We start from the raw sequence: 20,633 nt of genomic DNA on the forward strand, positions 1-20,633 counted from the left end.
ACGGGGGGGGGGGGGGCGGTGGGGGGGGGGGAGAACCGCCGCTCCAACGGGAACTCACACGTCCGTGGCGACGGCTGCGAGGCCGCACGCCTCGTCCACCTTCCTCTGGTTGACCTGCAGCAGCTCGTTCATGGAGGAGCGCCCCTCCACCTGGTGAGCGGCCGCCATCACCGCCAGGCACTCCTGTTTCATCCGCTGGTAGTCCACCTTCGCCTGCTCGGCCTCACGCCGGAGATCCTGCGGAGTGAGTGGAGAGCAGGGCTCGTTGAGCGAGCCCGGTCGCTGCGAGATGCCCCTGTTCCCCCTCCTTCCCCCTAACCCCCTTCGCGTGGTTCCGTCGCGCCGGATTGGAGCACCGTACATTTTCTGTGCCCCGTTGCTGGAATTTTTCGGCGTGCTGTGCCTGGCTCGCGTTTTGTCGTAACAAAGAAAAAAATCCGAGCCTGGTCGTTGCACCGGCATTTGACAACACCTCACTCAAGCAGCTCTCGAAAAAGTATCTCCAGTGTGTTTGTCAAGGTTTTATATGTCGCATGTCGTTGGGCACGGCTACGTTCCGTTAGAGGCTTCCGGAATGTAGAAGCGTTGGGCATCGTAGCAAATAATAAGCGGTGTAACGCCGAAAAGCTGTACAGCACAATTCCGTAAAAACCTAAAGAGTCATGTTAACCAAGCCTGTCCGTGGATCGGCACCAACAATGCCTCATTCTAGCGGCTGCTGTCAAGAATCACTCGGCTGATGCCAGGTAACTGAATAATTCGATCAATTGACTTTAGGTTAACACTTCTATTCATACTGTTGGACAACACACACACCTGGATTTCACGAATTCTCTGCGCGTTCTCCACGGCCGGGTTGCTGTGGAAGATCTTTCGGATGACGAGCGAGATCCTCTCTCTGCACGTGTCCATGCGTGTCCCCATGGACTGCAGGCTGCCCACCGTCTTCTTGCACATGGCGTTCTGCTCGGATTCTTCAAAAAACAAAACACACAGCGTGCGAGTATTGTATGCACTCAATGGAATGTTCACAGCGTATTTTATTTTTGAAAAAGCCAAAAATGGCTTTGATCAATTTTCAATACATATATAATGTGTAGTAGACCGGCTTAAAGGCTTTCCACATGAATGTATACCATTAGTATTTGTTTGAGTTAGGTAACCTTGAATTGTTTCCGCTGTAGTTAGCAAGGCATGAGTAAAAACGTCAGAAGGTATCAGAATTTTGACTCAATGCTAAGCAACAGATTAACATTCATTTGAAGCACAATGCCAACATGGATATTACCACTTTAGAAAAAGGACCAAATGGCAGGGTAATAGAGAATGCAAGTGGTGAGATGGGAAAGGTAAGAAACGACAAGGTGACATGACGCGGCGGATGGCACGTAAGGTTGCGAGATGATGTCACACGCAACGACGTCTCTGTAATTATGAATCCTTTTGGCGCTCGTTCTCATCTCTAAGTTTTGGGAAGAATTATCTCCGGTAAGTGCTTTATGGGAAGACAAATTGATGAGAAAAAAAGGCATTCATGTTGGGTCAACTTTACAATAGTTACTATAACCGCCCTCCCACCAACCCCAACCCCCTCTTACAGACTGATCGGGGGAGGGGGGGGGAGTGAATGCGTTCACGCGTTCAACCTTGGTTGTGAAGTCATACACAACGTGCGCCTCACTGTGAGTGACTTTCTGGGGCCAGGGTTCCCCACGGCAGTGAGCAGCCCCACCGGGGGTGTAGGCGGGAAGAGGGTGAGGGGGGTTTGCGCCACCACTGACCCAAGCGCAGCCTCTCCTGCAGCTCCCGGTAGCGGCGCTCGCAAGCCTCCACGTCCGCCTGCACGGAGGTCCACTCGGGGACGCCCACGCTGCCCGCCCGCTGCCCCGCGCGCCGGAACTCCTCGTGGTGGCCGCGCAGGCCGGACATGCGCTCCTCCCGCTCCTGGCTCGACATCTTCTTGAACTGATGTCGGACGGACGCAGCGGTGGTTTTTCCGGTTATCGCCGTGGGAGAGGAGAGAGAAAGAGAGAGGGGAAACGTCCGGCCAGCAGCCTGGGCATCTTCCACGCTTTCGTCGGAGCCAGGGTGTGGCTGGAGTTCCGCCATGCGCGGCTGACCCACGCCGTGCCGGCCTTCAAGGAGCAGTGGGCGATGGAGGAGGCCGTGTGCTCGGTGGCAGATGACGGGGAGCCCTGCATGCTGATATGAGCTACCCGTCGGAGGCCGTTGGACTGCGAGAAGGGCTGCGTGCAGATGCAGCACTTGTCAGAGTAAAAAAATATTTTAAAAAAGAGAGAGAGAGGGAGGGAATGCTCTCTCTCTCTCTACTGTGCAGAAGATCTCTCTCTCTCTCTCTCAACATTGCTCGCGACGTCACCTATCTTGTTAATTCCTCCTCTCTCGAGGGCGATGATTTTGACGAGACATGTTGAGATGTTTTCGTTATCCACGGCTACTTTTATTCGCGCTCTCAATCGATCCGTGTGAAAGGCCCGCTATCCGAGCATCAAGGGTCTATCATCGGCACCTTTCCGTTGATGCAAGGAGTCACTGGGAAATAAATACCATTATCTACTTTTATCTGCAGCTAATACATCCAGAAGTGGTCTCTCATAAGCGTGAATTAATCCTATTATGTATACCTTTCCGCAAATTAGAATGGTCACCCAAAGGTGCTGGAAAATGTATTCTATTATCCAATTTAACCTGCAGATAACCACACAAATAAGCGGCAACAGTGGAGTAAGTTGACAGCAGCGGGATCATAGGCGCCACCACAACCAAAGCAGTCAAGGGGCAGGTGAATAATGATGAACAACACCAACAACAACAACAGGAGTAATTTCCATCGGACAATGAAGGCATTATACCATTCACCAATAGTTGCCCCCGCATCGCCACGCTTAAGAGGGCATTCAGAGCAGGATGGCTGCACCCACCGAGTCGAGGTTCCAGGCCTGGATGACGGTGATGTCTTTCCTGACGCGCTGCCAGGCGAGGGCACCCTGTAGGCTGCCCAGTGTCTCCTGCAGCTGCTTGGGGATTTCGGCAAAGAGCAGCTTGATGCTGCCGCGCGCAAGATCACGCGGGAGAAAATTCGCACACACGCGCAGGGACACGAGCGCGTTCGTCGCAGCTCGGCAAAACGCACGTCGACGAGAATGACGGAGCGAAGGTTGATACCGAACAACGGATTGCGTCCCGTGCGAAGCGCAAAAAATAAAGTGGCAGTGCAATTCCTACCGGGACACCGCCTCGTGCTCAGCTGGAACCTTGGCCCTCTCCGCTAATGCGTTAAAGCGCCTCTGCAGTTCCCTATCGGGGACGTTCCTCTGCTCCTCCTTTGGAGGAAGTGGAAAGCGCACACGACGGGAGACAACACAACAAGGCGTTTGAGCGTTGGCGTCAAGAAATCGCGAGGAGGTCGAGAGCCGGCGGTGGAAAATGCGCGGTGCGGTGCGGTGCGGAGTGAGCGCCGTGTCCTCCCCAAGGACCCCTTGCCTTGCAGTCCTCCAGCAGGCTCTCGAGGCGACCCGCGCTGGCCGTGCGGTCACAGGCGTACTTGCGGCCGATCGCCTCCTTCCTGGACCGCAGCGACGTCTCGATCTCTCCAGCCTCCTTCAGAAACTGAGGGGGCGCACAAAGTCCCCGGGTCGGGGGGCGCGTTTACGCGATCGCCTTCGCGTCAGCGGAAGTTCGCCTCCCCAAGGCAACGTTTGCAACGGACTGGATATTGGGAATGAAATTAAAAGGTACCCAATTGTATTAACAATAGTTATACACGAAGAAGTGCAAGCGAAACCCCACCGGAGAATGAGGATTAATGAGAAGCCCTTCTTGTGTTGGCGGTGACTGCGGGGTTCAACGCACGACTCGCTTACGATGGGTTTGACACAAACCTAATCGGAGAGAAACGACGCGTTTTTATTCAGGCATCCAACCAACCTCATCGGCACGGAGCGGTAAAATGATTCCGTTGAGGAATTTCAGATATTCGTAGATCGTCGTCTTCAGAGATGTGAAGCGGGTGTAGATGTCCACATACTGCATTGCGAACACACAGAGTTTTTAGCTCTCTCGACAACTTAAACAACATGAAACAAACCGCGGGTAAATATGACACTGTTATCGCGCAACAGCTCACACGTGTGCCGATTTGAAAGCGGTGGCTCAAAAAACACATCGATATTTTTTCCCAGTGATGGTTGCCGTGAATAGGCTTTTACGTCGTTAAAAATGTGCCAAAAGTGAATGTGCCGGACGATGTAACATCCCACCTGCTTGATGATGTCATTGGTGGGCTTCTCCCTTCGGCCTTGAAGATCTTGGCCGCCTGCCACTCTCCTGAAGCTCATGAGGAGCACCTCATGGTCCTGAGGGAAACAAAAGCCAGAAACCGCCACTGATCCTGCAACCCACGGTATTCACCAATCACATGGTCGGACAGCTGGGCCTTTCCTGAGGCCGAAAATAAATAGCAGTAAATCATATGAGGACCTTCAAAGACATGCTAATTTAATTGCAATGTTAGCTTAGGAAAATGTAAGGTAATTTTTGTAAGCACAGTCAAACACGGAAACCCTAATAAATGAATTGGAGTTTGCAAATTCATGGCAATTAGGCCAATAATCCCCTCAAGAGGTGCTCCCTAGACCCTTCTGGAGGACCTGGAGAAAAATCCACGCAACCACAGGGAGAGAGACGTGCAAACTCCAAATATACAGCAGGCGTCAGGGTCAGGATCAAACCCACAACCTCCTGCATACCAGGTGAGTTAGTTAACATCTCGCCACCACGGCACACCTGTGTCATGCGTGCCAAGTTTACCTTGAGAGTGGCCGCAAACAGCTCCGATAGCTCCTTGCACTTATTCAACTTCAATTCATTCTCTTCGATCTTCGGCAGGAGTTTCTGAAACGTGGCAGCGTCACTGTCTTTAGGAAACGTGCACAAAAGTACTGCCATTTTGTCAGCGCGCTACTTCATTGCAGTGCTGTGTGCATCGTAGGAGGGTTACGTGACCATCCTCTAACGTGCTGGTTGCTTACAGCGGTTTAGAAACTGGTTCCGATGTTAGCCATGGCCGGGAATCGAACTCGGGTCGCCGGGTTCGTAGCACAGTGAAGGCAGTGGAGTGCAGACTTTGGATTACATTCAGAAACTTTGCACCTTACACATTCCAAATGACATTAAAATCATGCAGCGGAGGAAATGTTCAAGACACCTTGAGCTGTTCAATGGTGTCGTTGATGACCTGACAGTTGTCAGGCTTCATGTGCTGGATCTTCTCCTGCCAGATGGAGTTCTCGTCCAGCCAACGGTTCAGCTCCTCGTGGCTACCACGGAACGCCTGCAGGATGCCGCGCATCTGCTCCAGGCTCTGCCTCCTGGGGACGGGAGTGGAAGGGCCAGGCGTGTGCAGGGCCACCACCGGCGCAGCGTCCACAGGTCATGTTTATTCATTGAAAACTCATTCCTTTAGAACAGATTTTTTTTGTCTTCAGTTTGTTGTCCTTCCCCCGCACCTCCGATTAGCACGGTTGGCTACGCACGGTGCGGAAGAAGTTCAACATACAGACAGACAAACGTGTGACGTGAGTTGCGAGAGCAAGCGGAGATGATAAAGGGGTGAAAGGCCAAGGTGCAGCCCTGCAATTGCTGACTCACGCCACTGCTGGTGGAAGGGCATTCACAAGAACGAGCTACAGAGTGCCGCTATCATGAAACCCGAGGTGGAGCTTACTGCCGATCTGACCGGGTGCCATCGCACACCACTGGCTCGGGCTCAATCGTCCCAGCCAGCCAAAGCTTGTAAGCCCCAAGGAGTTGCAGCTGAACACTTTCATTACGAGCCACATTCACGTCAAACCGTACGAGCGAGCTCAGGATTTCCCTTAGCACTCACAACGGGCACGACCGGTGAACGCCGGCTACAGAACACGTACGCAGGGGCCCACCACCTGCACAGGCCTTCTCAGATACGCGCCACACCAGACCAAGGCCGACACGTTGCGGGCCCGACGGCTGTGCCTACGGCACCGCGCCGTGCGTGCGTGTGCGTGCTGTACCTGCTGTCGATCTGGGCGCGCATGGCAGCCCAGCGGCGCTGGAAGTCGTCGGCGCGCTCCCGCACCGCGTCCGGGTTGGGGTCTCGCTGGCCGCACGCGTGCATGAGCTCGTCGTTGGCGGCGCGCGCCTCCCGCACGTGCCCCTCCAGCCGCGTGAAGCCCTCCTTCTCCTGGTGCATCCTGTGCTCCATGTCCTGCGATCCACGTGGACGGACGGGTGAGCGACGTGATGCAATCGCCGCTCGGCGAGCAAACGTCACCCGCAGTTGTGTCGGGTAGGTGGAGTTGCGGAGGAGCATAGGCCTTGGAGCGTGGTACAGTACAACGTCGGCCTTTGCTGCACTGCTCTCTGCTGACAAAGTAGCACCACTGGCAACGGCATGTGAATGTCAATAACCACGCTGTGTGGTTATGGGTCGTAATTTTGCGTGAAAATAAATGCCAGCTCTTCTGTACGGTTGTTGTGGGTAAAAGCACAGGTGCTGCTGGTCAACCCCGCTTTTGTGTTGCTTTCCCACTGGCGCAGCCAACCCGTGCCAGCGCGGGTCCCTCACAGTCCGTGTGGTTTTCTATTGGCTCCTTGCCAATCCAAATCAGAACTAAACTGTGAAATGCTGGCCTCACAAAACATCTCATAATTTTGTTTTCTTTGCAAATCAACGCGAGCCCGATTCAAAGCGCCAGGGGGGTGGGGACAGAAATTCCTGCGAACAGCAATTCCGAGCTTGACGCGACAGGGCCCAGTGAAGGGGGGATAACTGGGCTCACTGCCGCAGCCAGTTGGGGAACACGAGCAGGGATAAGAAAGTTTATATGGGGAGTGGAAAAGGATAGGGGGAAAGATAACTAATATACTGGGGGGGGGGGAGGGGGGGGGAAGAGCAGGGGTGCAAAATATTTTTTCTTATCGAAACGTAATTTATACAGCGCCTTGAATCTGGCTCGGGCCAAGCAGGGCCAGGGGTGCGGGGTTAATCGTCTCGTTCGTCGCGTGCGACTTTCAGCGGCGCGGTCCGGTAATCTGCGGTGGAAAACAAACCGAGCCGTGCCGGGGTTGGGTTGGCCCGGCACAGCCTCGGCGTGGCACGAGAGGACATTCTCCCGAGACGGCGTGCACCGCAGGAGGGCCCTCCCCAACCCCTTACCTTGAGGCGGTCCAGCGCCTTGAGGATGGAGGGCACGTCCCCGGGCGCGACGCTCTCCTCCGCCAGCTTGTGCTCCTGCTCGGCGAGGCGCGGCTCCAGGCTCTCCGCGTCCTGCAGGGCCACGTGCAGGGCCTGCACCCTGCCACGGACACGAGGTGGGGAGGGGGGGGTGGCACTTCGAGTGAACGGCGCTTCCAAGTTTCCATCAGGCGAGCGCTGACACCCCCCCCCTACTTGCCCCCCCCTCTTGCCCCCCCCCCCTCCCCCATTTTCTGCAAAGTGAGCGGTGGCTCTCGTTGCCAACCAGGCCAGTGGTGACTGTGTATTTGGCTCTCAGGAGGGTGTCGGGATTGGTTTTGAGGTAATAATCCCCGGGGGCGTATTCGTTCGTCCAAACCCAGCCAGAGATCACTCTCACAGGGGAGAGTGATCTCTGGCTGGGTTTCTGGTGTTGTCCCCTCGTATGTGTGTATGGGTGTTCTCCGGGTATGCTGCTCATAATCGAAGTTGGCCAAACACCAGAATGTAGACACTTCCTAAACAAACAACAGTCTTGAGAGTCGGTGTGGATTTCATGAAAAAAAAACTACTTGCATTACTTTCAGAATTTATTCCAGTTTTACTTATAAATGACCACTAGACTCTCTGATGCATTACCCTCCCCACACAACTCCAATTATAAACACTCAGAGGATGCCGAGCTGCACAGTTTGAAGTCCCTAAGCTTTTTATCTTGAGGCAGGCCCTGAACCAGGAGGTCGTGGGTTCGATCCCGACCATGACGTCTCTATATTTGGAGTTTGCATGTCTCTCTCCCAGTGGTCACGTGAATTTTTACTTCGGGTCCTCCGGCTTTTTTCTCCCCACATTTTGAATCAACGCGCATTTACAGCATTTGGCCTCTATACATTTCCACGCGATAAGCCACTTCGTTGAGCTATCAGTTGTGACAGCCGGGTCGCTTCTGAAAAAAAGATCTTTACAGCTCAGCGGGGCCTTAATTGGTAAAACATTAAAAAAAAAGTTTTTTTATTTTCGAGTGAAGAGACTCACTCTGAAGTGGCGTGAGACGAGAGGTTCAGGATCTGGTGGAGTCTCTGGGAGGCAGCGCCCAGCTCTGGGGCCAGGGAAGCGGGGCCCCCGAGACCTGGAGAGCGCACGTCCTCCAGCGATGCTCGCAAACCCTCCACGTCCTGGTGGACCCTCTGCGGGTCGCAAAACGCAGCGGCGCAACGCGGGTCGTCAGTGTGGACACGGCTTTGTCAGTGCTGTACTGCCACGTGAGGTGGTGGTGGTGGTGGTGAGTGGCCGGAACCATGCCTGTTAGTCAGTCACGGTTGCCTGTTAGTCAGTCACGGTTGTTTAATCAACGTTTTTGGGTTTAGATCGCGTTATTTATAAATGTGTCGTAACCCTCCACCGCCCGACACGTCCAATCAGTAAAAAAGTGTCACGTTGACAAAAGACAAATAGTTCACTGCTTTAGCCCACCGGTGTGTTGAAGTGTGAAACCACAACATTTACAATTTTTGAGTACGACGTTTCGCTGGTAATTGCATCCAGCATCATCAGGCAATTCGCCAGAATGGTGAGGCTCTGCTCTGTCTCCCGTTCTTATATAAAGCAGCAGCAGCAGGGTGACGTCATCATTAACTCATCAACTCATCAGGTGTAACGATTTGAGGCGGGGGGGGGGGGTATTGTAATTATATACTAGATTAGTAATCAGGCAGTTGTGTGGTCACGGTTGGCTACGCACGGTGCGAAAGAAAGAAGTTCACGTATATACACATACATTTATTTTTGATGGTGGCCCAAAATAAGATGATCACAATGTACTTCTTCGCGTACTGCTGAGTCGATTTGCGTAATGCACAAAGGCTGAGTGAATCGTACACATCGTTGTTGTGTTTGTTTGACACGTACGGTTTTCTGCCCTGTGCGATTTTTCTGTGAAACTGCACGTGCGCCCCCCACAATTTAGAGATTTCATTGAGAACCATGACTGGCTGCCTCCTGTCACCTCAGCCTCTGTGTGACAGCGGTAATCGTCCTCTTCGGGCATACATCAGAAGCGGATGAGAATGGCGTACAATCTACAGCGACCAACAACCGCAGTACGTTTCACGTGTATCCCTCTGTGAATCGGTATTTCAGTCACAGCACTTACTCAAGTAATTTTCATTTGCAGGGAGTGGGTGCTCAATCTTGACCAGAAGAAACCTGGGACCTATCGTATTGATGATGATTCATGCAACACCCTACAACCCTTGACTACAATAAAATACAACTCTGTGCAACACGCATTTCACAGTGCTCATCTTATTGTGGGTTTCAGACAAGTGTAAACACTTCTTCCCATTCCTCTTGTGTTTTTGTAGTTGGGAGTTGAGAATAGATTTATAACATTAATTAATTCTGGGTAGAAGGTCAGGAACAAACTGAGTATTTAGGGTGTGGAACTTTGAACTGCAAAAGTTCGGTAGATATTTCACACTTTCGCCTATAATAACATTACATGAGACCAGGGTATTAGCGTTACAGGATAGTTCACGTGCTGCACTACACACCTGCAGCTCTGGCAAAGCAGGTCATACAGTCGTTGCCAATTTTCGCACTCATATAAATATGAGCACAGAACAATGTATATTTATAAAGCGTCCAAATGTAACCAGCGTACCTAGACCCTTCAACAAGAAACTAAAAACATGAAAAGGGGATGGGTATAAACAGGGCAATAGGCATACGTGCACAACGAAAATGAGCCTTAAGTCTTGGCTTGGCAACGCCAAGCGGTCCACACTGCTTCATTCAGACCGAGGGCTCACGGTCACGAGGCCACACCTGCAACTCTGAGATTCGCTGGGCATTTTCCGAGCAGCGGGTGACGGGCACGTGGATCTTCTGGACAATGAGCCTCTCAAAGTCCTCCATCTTCTGCCGATTCCTGCTCAGCTGCCTCACGAGCTCCTGCAGACGCTGCTCCTCTTCGGACTCTGGGCGGACAGAGTTGAACGATAAAGAGCCGCACAGCGCAACGTCGCACACCTGACTCGCTGGGCATCAACCGAGGTATCCGACGGATACGTCAAAAGATCGTACGTGTGAACATCCGTAGATGATGACAGTCGCACACCGTGCAGGGCAGGGGGAGGGTAGAGGGGGGGGGGGGCGGTACCTCGGCGGAGTTTGCCGAGCAGCGCCTGGTAGTGCTGGCGCGCCGTCTCGGCGTCCTTCTCCACCTTGAAGCGCTCGCCCACTCCCACCCAGCCGCCCGCTTGCGCCGCCGCCGTGAACTCGGCCAGATGCTTCTCCAGCGAGGCCATGACGCGCGACTGCTCGTGCTCCGGGACCAACTTCAGCTGCGTCGTCATCAATCATCATCGTCATGACGCCACAAGGCCACTCGTTAAACGTTAAACCTGACAGGCACAGGCTAAGTCTCCTCCTGTTCGAACATTCTAAGTGGGATAGCCCCAGTAATGCAATTGTGGCCGTGCAAATAAAACTGTGGACCATATAGTAAACCCATAGAGACACATCGACCCACAGAGATATTTGTATAGGTGCATAGCGATACACAGATACACGTGGCGATATAGACCAATAGAGATACTTAGAGACCCACAGAGACATGGATATATATGAGAGACAGACCATAGTGGTGTGATTGTGGCCATGCAACACAAGCTATGGACCATTTAGTAAACCTTCCCCCGCACCTCCGATGAGCACGGTTGGCTACGTACAGTGCGAAAGAAGTTCAACAATCATAAAAAAAATTCACCCAAAATGCACCTGATCTCACCAGATCTTAGAAACTCAAGCAAGGATGGGCCAGGAGAGTGCTTGGGTGGGTGACGCTCTACACACAGGAAGGCTGACATCGGTGTTACGGCGCTACGTGGTGAGCCGTAGGGAGCAGTGCTGCAACACCCATTGTTGTATCGTACTTCTGCACCTCCGTGTCTATGCTCTCCACCTTTACTGAACCTCACTGACCGGCACAGTCAAGTGTGTTCAAATAACCTCGACAGCCTACATGGCATAGGGAGGGTCCTCATCCAGTAATGTATTTTTAAAAAACGGGATTATAAGCACAAATTACCCTTGTAACCTAAAATATCCATGAGATTTATAGTTATCCTACCGAGTTTTTTTTTTTTAATGATTTTTATTAAGTTGCTACCGCGTGCTTTTTAGCATGACCTCCAACATGTTTGCACCCGGAACGAAACGTCGGACATCGTGCCGAAAGACACACAGCGCAACCCCGGAAAACACGTCGGAGACGCGTTTACATTCATTACGAAGCGACGTCGAAAGTGGGCAGGGGAAGGGCGTCTCACCGAGTGCTCGTTCCAGCTGGTGACGGTGCAAATGTCATCCTGCAGACGCTGGATCACCTGGTGGCCCTGCAGCCCTGCCGACTGGCGCTCCCACTGAACCAAGAGTTCTGCATGCAGCTGCTGGAGTCTGCGCGAGCCCACACATAGACACATGGGGTAAATGACAAAGACATATTCTTTTGGTTCTTTCGGTAAAGTCACGGAGATAGAAAAATAAGAATATTTTTACAATTATTTTTTTACGTTTTTTTATTTTTATTCACTTTATTTTTTTTCTATCTACGTGACTTTACCGAAAGAACCAAAGAATATGAATTCCTGCAGTCACGAAAGTTTTAAGTAGAAAATGACAAAGACAGTCAAGGTGCATTCACAAATACACATGCGGACATGTCTCCGTATATGACACATATATGCAAACAGATACGCACAAAGGCAAATACACACACGTGCAGCAAACACGTGCGCACACACACACACACACGTTCATGTCCATATATACAAGACAAAGATTCCACGTATAGCATCAACAGACTGTTGGGGTCAAGTGCTGTTAGCGACCACTTATGAAGGCCGGTACGACACACAAAGGGTTGAGTGGCCAACATCACGCCTGACCGCCTTTGTCTCCCCAGTCGCGATGTTTACACACTGCACCAGGTACTCATTTGAGGATGAGTCGATCTAGGGGGAGGCCCAGGATCACTTCAGATCAGCATCACTGGTGTTGGCCGTCAGCGGGAATTCAACGCGGGTCGCCAGGTTCGTAGCGCAGCGTGCTAACCGCTACACTACCACTAACCGCTACACTACATGTTCAATAGGTACAAAGACAAAAATCCCCCTTATAGCCTTCATGGACTGTTGGGGCAAGTGTTAGCGAACACCTTCTTATGTCAGAACAGCGAACAAATGGGTGGCGAGGCCTGCACGATGCCTGGCCACTATGGTGAGCCCTTTGCTTATTTTCACACAGAGCACCAGGTACTTTTTTATTTGAGGCTGAGTTAACCTAGCCTCCTTGACTACGTGGTGTGACCAAATTTGCACAAATACCTTAATTGCTAAACTGCCAAATGTATCTTTGTCTCCTTCGACAGATGAATATAAAAAAAAATGTCACGAGAAAATAATGACAGGATGTAGTCAAGACAACGGTATGTTTCAAGGTAAGATGTGTCAGCCAACAGGATATTTAATATAGCCTCAAAGTGTTAATGTGTTTTTGTAGGGTCACACAAACATGTATTGGCAGCAGCGCTGCAAAAAAAAACGGACAAATGTAAGCCCTTGTGAATTTCAATAAGCTCACGCTCACATCTCTGCCCACCTTTGCTTATGAGGATGGACAGCGAACACAGACAGCGAGGGAATTCCTTTAAAATTCCGTTTGAGAAAAATAAAATTCTATCAAGGCAAAAAAAGAAAAATCCATCGCCACATAAAAGAAATCCACAAAAGTAAAACTGCATGAAATGGCAATGGTCCCCGAGGCAACAACACATTACTGGCGCTGGCGGTGTGACGATAGCTCAGATGCGTTATTATTTAAGCACGTGCTGCGAGCACTAACTGCCAGAGGTGTGGACTCGAGTCATGTGACTTGGACTCGAGTCAGACTCGAGTCATGAATTTGATGACTTGCGACTCGACTTGGACTTGCATAACAATGACTTTGTCCCACCTATGAGATGTGGACTCGAGTCATGTGACTTGGACTCGAGTCAGACTCGAGTCATGAATTTGATGACTTGCGACTCGACTTGGACTTGCATAACAATGACTTTGTCCCACCTATGCTAACTGCAACATCAACGTCTCTATTTGTTCCCCGAATGTTACCCCACGTTGTGCTCTCGGCGTCATGTCTCGAGACGAAGAATGCGTGCAGATTTTTCGCAGACCAGAGTAAAAACCCTTCTTGTCTTAAAAACAAAAACAAAATCCGAGATCCTTTCGAGCGGCTTCTGGTGCACACTTTGTTTGGCCGTTGATGGCAAGGCTCACACCGACGGCTCCCTTCTCTTGAGAACCTGGCATTGTCGTGACCCTACGGTTGCCTTGATTAAAAACCCATCATCTCAGTGCTCTGACCCCCGAGCTAACCGGCCGCCTCCAACAATAAATATCGTTTCTTAAAACAGCTACAATTTCACATTCAGGTGGTCAAGCCAGATAATCGCGTCAGGAGCTGTAATATATCCTTTGTATTTGTGGATCGGGCATTGCATTGTCTGTTCTAGATGACCACGGTCGCACATTGGAGAGTTTAACATTTTCCATTTGTGCATCAGGTATCCGCATCTGCCATGGTTTTTACACATGCGGTTTAGGGTGGACCATGGCGATAGATCTAGAAACTGAAGCGCGGTAGAGCGAAGCTTTCACCTGTGGGCCTTCTCCTGTTGGTCCTTACTCTTGGCTCGGCCGGGCAGCAGTCCCACGCGGGGCTTGGTTTCCTGCAGACGCTGATGCACCACCTGAAGCACGCACACAACCCCACTGTCGTCACCCCCTTATGCGTCACCGTGGCGAGGTGGTTAATATCTGGCATACAGGAGGTTCGTGGCTTCGATTCTGATCCTGACGCCTGTATAGTTGGAATGTGCACGTCTCTCTCCCCGTGGTCGCGTGGATTTTTCATCGGGTCCTCCGGTTTTTCCCTCCACATTTAAAATCAACAACACGCGTTTAGAGTATTTGGCTGCAAAATAATTTGCACGTGATAAGCCACTTCGTTGAGCTATCATTTGTGGCCAGGTCGCTTCTGAAAAAGAGCTATGTAGCTCAGTGGACCTTATCTGGTTAAATCAGAATAGATAAGTTTCGTTTATACCCAACATATGCCGTTTCAAGCTCTCCGTTAGTGTTTTCTGGTTGTTCTCCGCCTTGTTCAGCACAACGTCCGACATTTCGCCACCCTTTTTCCTGGAAGAAGAGACTCAGATTCTGGCTAACCCCAGGGTGACACTAATCTTGAGGCTCGTAAGATGCTCAATTGCAATACACACGACCCATCGTTAACTGAAGCTCCCAGCTCCCGAAGAGGCTCCCAACACGTGCAGCGAAACGTCAGACATCTTGACAAACAACTCGCGGTGCATCCTAAAAACACATCTCAGAGATAGACGGCTACGACCGCAAACATAAAAATAAACCCCTATGCGGTAGACGTATTGCCGAGTGCTTAAGTGACGTTGGTGGCTGCACGCTCACCGCAAACTGAGTCGCAATACGGTAAGGCGCGCGCCACAACGGAGCATGCGTCCCCGGCTGTGTTCGCGGTGTGTGCGGTGCGGTGTGAGCAACACACGGCCATGTCGAGCAGCAGCTGGTCGAGGCGAGCCAGGCTGCCTGGCTTCTCAGTGGCCGCCCTCCTCAGGGTCTCCTGCACGCTCTTCAGGCCTTCTTCCAGCTCGTGCGCCTCCGCCAAGAACTGCAAACACAGGTGCTTGTCCATCAGATGGTTAACATGTCTGAATTATTATTTAGAAATAAAGGCACAGCCTTGCATTAATAAAAATGTGAAGGTACAGCCTTGAATTCCGATGAAGCCGAATGGGCTGCTAACGTTATTGCTGGTGGAAGGGCCTTCATGAGTGGGAGCTCAGGTGAGTTTTGTCAATATCGTACGTGGCCTCCTCTTCCACGCTGTTAGCATCATTTATATAGATATAAAACACCGATCTAGGCGGTGGATTGTGAGCGGTGTGTTTGGGACACGGTGCCAGCGCTCTCATCATGCATTTAAAAATCGCAGCTGACAAAGTGCAAAACTAGCCTTACCTCAAATTGCAAGGCCTGGTTTGTGGTCGCCAGCAATTCGTTATAGCGGGTGCGTAGGTTGATGTACTGCAATGCAAACACAGACGTTACACGCTTCATTACGTTTGCACGTCGGTCACGCTTGTGTAAAACACACGAAACGTTTAAGTCATCGTAATTGGCACCATGTCTCGCCACCGTGTCCGTGGACACTGGTGAACGTGTGAAGCGATGCACAAGCACAAACAATAAAACAACTAAATACATTTCTCGACACCACTGCTCTACAGAGAAAAAAACATATATAATAGGTGACATTGCAGACAATGATCCTACCTTATTGCAATTAGTTTAACACGTTAGGCTTTCGCGACCAATATCATCCATAATAGAGGTTTTTTGGCTTAGATCGCGTAAATATATAAAAGTGTCGTTTAAACCCGCCACCACCCGACACAGCCAACTAGCAAGGGTTGTCACGTAAACAGAACGTGGCAATTCGTCACTAGTACAGCACACCTGTGTGTTGGAGAGCCAAGCCACAACATTTACAATCTGAGTACGATGTTTTTTCCAGTAATTACAACCAGCTTCATCAGGCGACTGCCAGATTTGTGGAGAAGTCCACCTGTTTCGTTCCTTATATAGAGGCGTAGATGTGGTGACCACACTTCTGGCATGTTCTGTTTACGTGACAACCCTTACTAGTTGGCTGTGTCGGGTGGGGGCGGGTTTTAACGACACATTTACATATTTACGAGATCTAACCCAAAAAACCTCTATTATGGCAATTAGTACAGATGTTTTTCCTTCTTAGAGCAGTGTTGTTGTGGAATGTGTTGAGTGCTTGGACTGCTTCGGATCCTCTCGTTACAAGCAGAATAGTGGACACACATCTTTGAATAGCTCAATATTAATATGGCGACAAAAACTACAATGTTTCCGTACATCAATAGTAATATGATGAAGATGATGATTTGAATCGTGCCGTATCAGGCAACTGTCAATAGGTGTCCCTCGCCAGCAATCAACAATCACCTAATCACTTCATTGCCTGGCTGTGTCTGCACTCCAGGTCAAGACACGCCCTCTACTAATGAAAGGAGGATACTTCGCCCATTATTGATGTATTGCCTATCCTCGAGTGATCGGGCCGAATTACGAACACCTTTCAAAATTTTAATTTCACCGAGATCATATTTCAACTCAAAGCATCCCGATGTTTAAATGACCGCCGGATGGTCACAGGATTGATCGAAAAAAAGCGTTGACCATGTTTGTTAAGTCCTGAACCGGTGATGGAGAGATCCACATTCCTACGGCAAGGTCCCTGGGCCTTCGAAGAAGAACTTCTGTTGAATTGGTAATAAGCGGGCGGTGTTTGTTTAAAAAAAAAAACGACCGCGCTCACGTCCTGCGTGATGCGATCGGAGGGGGAGGAGATCTTGTTCCGGCGGTAGAAGTTGGGCTGGAACTTTTCAACGAGTGTCCTGTAGGTCAGAAGCAGCACCTCGTAGTCCTGCCAGGAAAATAAACCAACATTAACGTCACTCATCGAATGCATGTATGTGTGTTCAATGTATTACTTAGCCAACTGTGCTAAACACAAAAACCAGTACTCTTTGGTTCTTTCGGTAAAGCCACGTAGGTAGAAATCGACGTTTCGATCACAACACAAGCAATCGTCATCAGGTGGGACAACCACAGCAAGAACAACTGCAGAAATAGGCGAGAGATCTGCTGCGGCACGAGGTTATATAGGAGGTGGTGATGGGCTCTGTACGTAGCCAACCGTATCTGAACGCACAAATTAAGCACAAACGGTAGTTCTCAAGAAATGAGTTTTGAATCTAGATTTAAAAGCCCATCGCTCCAGTGGCTTCTTAACATCATAAGGAAGAGCGTTCCAGACGGCCGCAGAAGAGCATCTGAAAGCGCGCGATGCAGTGACCGTCTTTGTTCGATGGTTAGCCAATTGGATGACTGGAGTTTGCGTGATGGTTAATGATCCTTGACGCGATCAGCAAGGTATTTGGTTCATTTGTGCCAAGCACTTTGTGTGTAATGAGTGCGATCTTATAATGTATTCATTCGTCAACCGGAATCCAATGCAGCTCAACGAGCACCGGACGGACACGGTTGGATCTTGCAGTACCCGTCAGGACACGTGCCAAGGAATTTTGCACACGCCGCAGCCTGCCAATGTTTTTGCTTTGAGAAGAAGATAAGAAGGGGTGGTTTTGTAAAAGCTGCTCGGTAAAAATGAAAATGAAAGTGCTCACAACAAAAAAAGAACGAGCCAAAACACTGAAAGGGTTGCGAAAATGGCATGGATGTCCAGTCTGAGTTCGTGATGTACATGCTGCTCGCATCGTCCTAACTATCACGGTCAGGATTTGAAAGTGCTCAGCGCTTAAACGCAAGAGTATCACGAAGCACTCGAAAGTGCTCGCCAAGCAACATTTCGCGCGGGCAAATATGGGGACAACGAAAAATGAATGACGGGATTCGAGACAATACAGATTGACAACATACGAGACCCCCGTGTGCAAAACAGAGGGAGGCGGCAAGAACTCCTGTAAGTTGGAAGCACCAGTACGTGTACCCAACACAAGAGGGTCTGCCACGTGATTACGACATTCATTCAACATTCAAAGCACACTGTCTGCTACAAATACACCGGCCGCACCACACATAACGACTGCCTATAAACCAGGTGCGTCTCATGGCACCTATGATGTATTTTAGTCGATCGTGTTGAGAGCCCTTGAGACGAGTATCAATAATGGACTCGATGTAACTGTAATCATGTGGGATTGTCACTCGGATCAGGAATGTGTTACAAGGGAACCGGGAAACCAATCGGACCACTGGACCGCCATGTGGGATGCATGTGTGCAGAGTGCAATCCTGGTCTGAGGCCGGGTGTCAATTACCTTGAGGTCAGAGCAGCACTGCTCGCAGATCTTCTGACATTCGTCCATCGTCTGCTGTTTGCTCTGAATGTCCAATATGAGGTTCTGAAACAAAAACGAGATCACGTATGGCAACCATCCAAGCTCAAAGGTGCAGCGCTGAAATTTCAAGTTCACGCGGCTGCTGGCGGAAGGGCCTCCGCAAGAGGGAGCTCAAGAGCTTCCTGCTCGAGGGTATTTTTGGCCTACTCTTCCACACTCCGATCCGCAGAGTTGGCTACGTGCGATGCAATATATATACATATACACTGGCCAGATGTCTTGGAAGAAGTAGGAGTGCCGGGCACTTTACCCTGCCACCCCCGACCTACCAATCACTGACTACGGTTATACTCATGAACAAAAACAAAAAGCAAACAACAACCGCCATTCGCCGCTAAGTGGCGGTGACGTCACCACGGCGCTTGTGCCAGGTTATGTGCACGTTAAGGCCACGTGAAGTGTCGAACGCCCGCTGGAAGGAGGTCGCGTGGCTGACCCAGATGCCACGTGTTGACTGACTGAGATGACTAGCCGATGCACCACCTGTGCCCCCTACTGTGCCAACCCATGAACACTGCTGGGTGGACAGAGGCAAGGGGGGAGATTTAAGAAATCGTCGTTTCAACTCCCGCTAGCGGATCCAACGGAAGAGGCAGCACCGCCTGAAGCGCGCTCACCACCGTGCTGTTGTCCTCCCCGTATTTAAAAAAAATGGCTTAACAAGTCATGACCTGCCTTTGAAGGCTACATGCTATTGCATTCTCTCGAGCAAACGTATTGAACGGCACGCCAACAATTGCACGCACGTTGGTGCTGCGTTCACGATGCGCATGCTGCTGCTGCTGCGTGCGTTTGTGTGTGCGGAGCGGTAGTACAACGTTTAGCGCGCTGCACTACAAACTCAGCGACCCGAGTTCGATTCCCGCTCACGGCCAACATCAGTGATGATTATCTGAACCGGTCCTGGGCCTCCCCTAGGTCGACTCAGCCTCAAATGAGTACCTGGTGTGGTGTGTAAACATCGCCACTGGGGAGACAAAGGCGGCCGGGCGTAGTGCTGGCCACCCACCCCATCGTCTCGTCGTGTCGGCCTTCATAGGTGCTCGCTCACAGCACTGGCTCCAACAGTCTGTCAAGGCTACACGGGGATTCTTCTGTCTTCTGTGCAAACTATTACCATTACACCACGCAACATCCTGCAAAGAACGTTATGACCGATTGAACGACTTGAACGAATGACTAAATGATCGAACGATGGGCGTAATCACCTTGAGATCATGGCCATCGTCGCCATGCAGGGCTCCCTGCAGGGCTTCGTGGCGACGCGACGCGTCGTCCAGCCAGCGCGTCAGGCTCCCCGAGCTCTGTGCGTAGCTGTGCAGCAGCTGCCCCAGCTCTGCCAGCTGCCCCACGCTGCGGGCAGCACAAAGCAATCGGTCACTCACCCCCCCTGCCTGCCTGCCTGCCCGCTCGGCATGCAGGGAATAGGACGCCGTGCGCTACCCCACACGTAGGCCTCGGCAGGGTAAGGTAATTTACCCCTTTTTACCGGATAAAAGGGTAAAGGTGTCGACATGCTAAGGGGTAGGGTAAAGGTAGCGCGAAGTATTAACCGGTAATTACCCTGTTTACCGCTCGCTAAAAGCTCCGTGGCGCAGTCCGTGGCCTCCATTTAAAATTTGAATCATCGAGAGTATCCTATATGAATAAAGCGCTCTACCTAGCATTTACCTGTTACAAACCTTTTTCATGTGTAGTACCCCAGTAATTACCCTGTAATCGGGTAATTTATATGGGGTAAGGGTAAAAGGTAGGGTAAAGGTAGGCTCGTTGTTTTTACCTTTTACCTTACCTTGCTAAAGGTAAAAGGTAAGGGTAGAGTGATTGTTTTGTGGTAAGGTAAAAGGTAGGGTAAAGGTAGGCTCGTTGTTTTTTACCTTTTACCTTACCTTGCCGAGGCCTACCCACACGGCGGGCAAATGGGTAGAAAACCGCACGCGATCGTAATGACGGGGGCAGCTCTCCAGCCTGTGGGGGAGTTGTTGAGAACCGCTGGGGAGTTCTTTAGAAGACGGTCAACCGGCATCGCGCTCTTTCAGATGCGCTTCTGCGTCCGTCTGGAACGCTCTTGCTTCTGAAATTAGGAAGCCGCTGGAGCTATGCACTTTTAAACCATCTAGATAGAAAGCTAATTTCTTTAGAACTGCTTTTTATGTTCAGTTTGTTGTCCTTCCCCCAGCACCTCCGATTAGCACGGTTGACTACGTGCGGTGCGAAAGAAGTTCAACGTACACACGCACAAAACACTTGCCAGAGTGTCGGGTGCCGAGAGGTTCCGAGAGAAGG

The 20,633-nt window shown here is 50.8% G+C and overlaps 1 protein-coding gene across 1 annotated transcript in view; it reads right to left on the reverse strand.

The window, feature by feature from the left end:
- Positions 1-20,373, reverse strand: part of LOC144717978 (uncharacterized) — a 29,630-nt gene extending 9,257 nt beyond the window's left edge. The window contains exons 1-23 of the mRNA XM_078593837.1: positions 20,252-20,373; positions 19,556-19,700; positions 18,267-18,350; positions 16,742-16,849; positions 15,352-15,417; positions 14,879-15,001; positions 13,954-14,045; positions 11,566-11,692; positions 10,395-10,578; positions 10,061-10,212; positions 8,270-8,421; positions 7,217-7,355; positions 6,072-6,265; positions 5,228-5,390; positions 4,831-4,914; positions 4,281-4,376; positions 3,949-4,047; positions 3,505-3,630; positions 3,247-3,344; positions 2,943-3,069; positions 1,782-1,965; positions 817-974; positions 59-237 (exon numbers count right to left, since the gene is read on the reverse strand). Of these exons, the coding sequence (XP_078449963.1) occupies positions 59-237; positions 817-974; positions 1,782-1,965; positions 2,943-3,069; positions 3,247-3,344; positions 3,505-3,630; positions 3,949-4,047; positions 4,281-4,376; positions 4,831-4,914; positions 5,228-5,390; positions 6,072-6,265; positions 7,217-7,355; positions 8,270-8,421; positions 10,061-10,212; positions 10,395-10,578; positions 11,566-11,692; positions 13,954-14,045; positions 14,879-15,001; positions 15,352-15,417; positions 16,742-16,849; positions 18,267-18,350; positions 19,556-19,700; positions 20,252-20,373 (3,002 nt within the window). The remainder of the gene's footprint in view (positions 1-58; positions 238-816; positions 975-1,781; positions 1,966-2,942; positions 3,070-3,246; positions 3,345-3,504; positions 3,631-3,948; positions 4,048-4,280; positions 4,377-4,830; positions 4,915-5,227; positions 5,391-6,071; positions 6,266-7,216; positions 7,356-8,269; positions 8,422-10,060; positions 10,213-10,394; positions 10,579-11,565; positions 11,693-13,953; positions 14,046-14,878; positions 15,002-15,351; positions 15,418-16,741; positions 16,850-18,266; positions 18,351-19,555; positions 19,701-20,251) is intronic.
- Between the last annotated feature and the right edge of the window lie 260 nt (positions 20,374-20,633).

The sequence above is a fragment of the Lampetra planeri genome, chromosome 4, assembly GCF_965212315.1.
Source record: "Lampetra planeri chromosome 4, kcLamPlan1.2.h2, whole genome shotgun sequence".
NCBI lineage: Eukaryota > Metazoa > Chordata > Hyperoartia > Petromyzontiformes > Petromyzontidae > Lampetra > Lampetra planeri.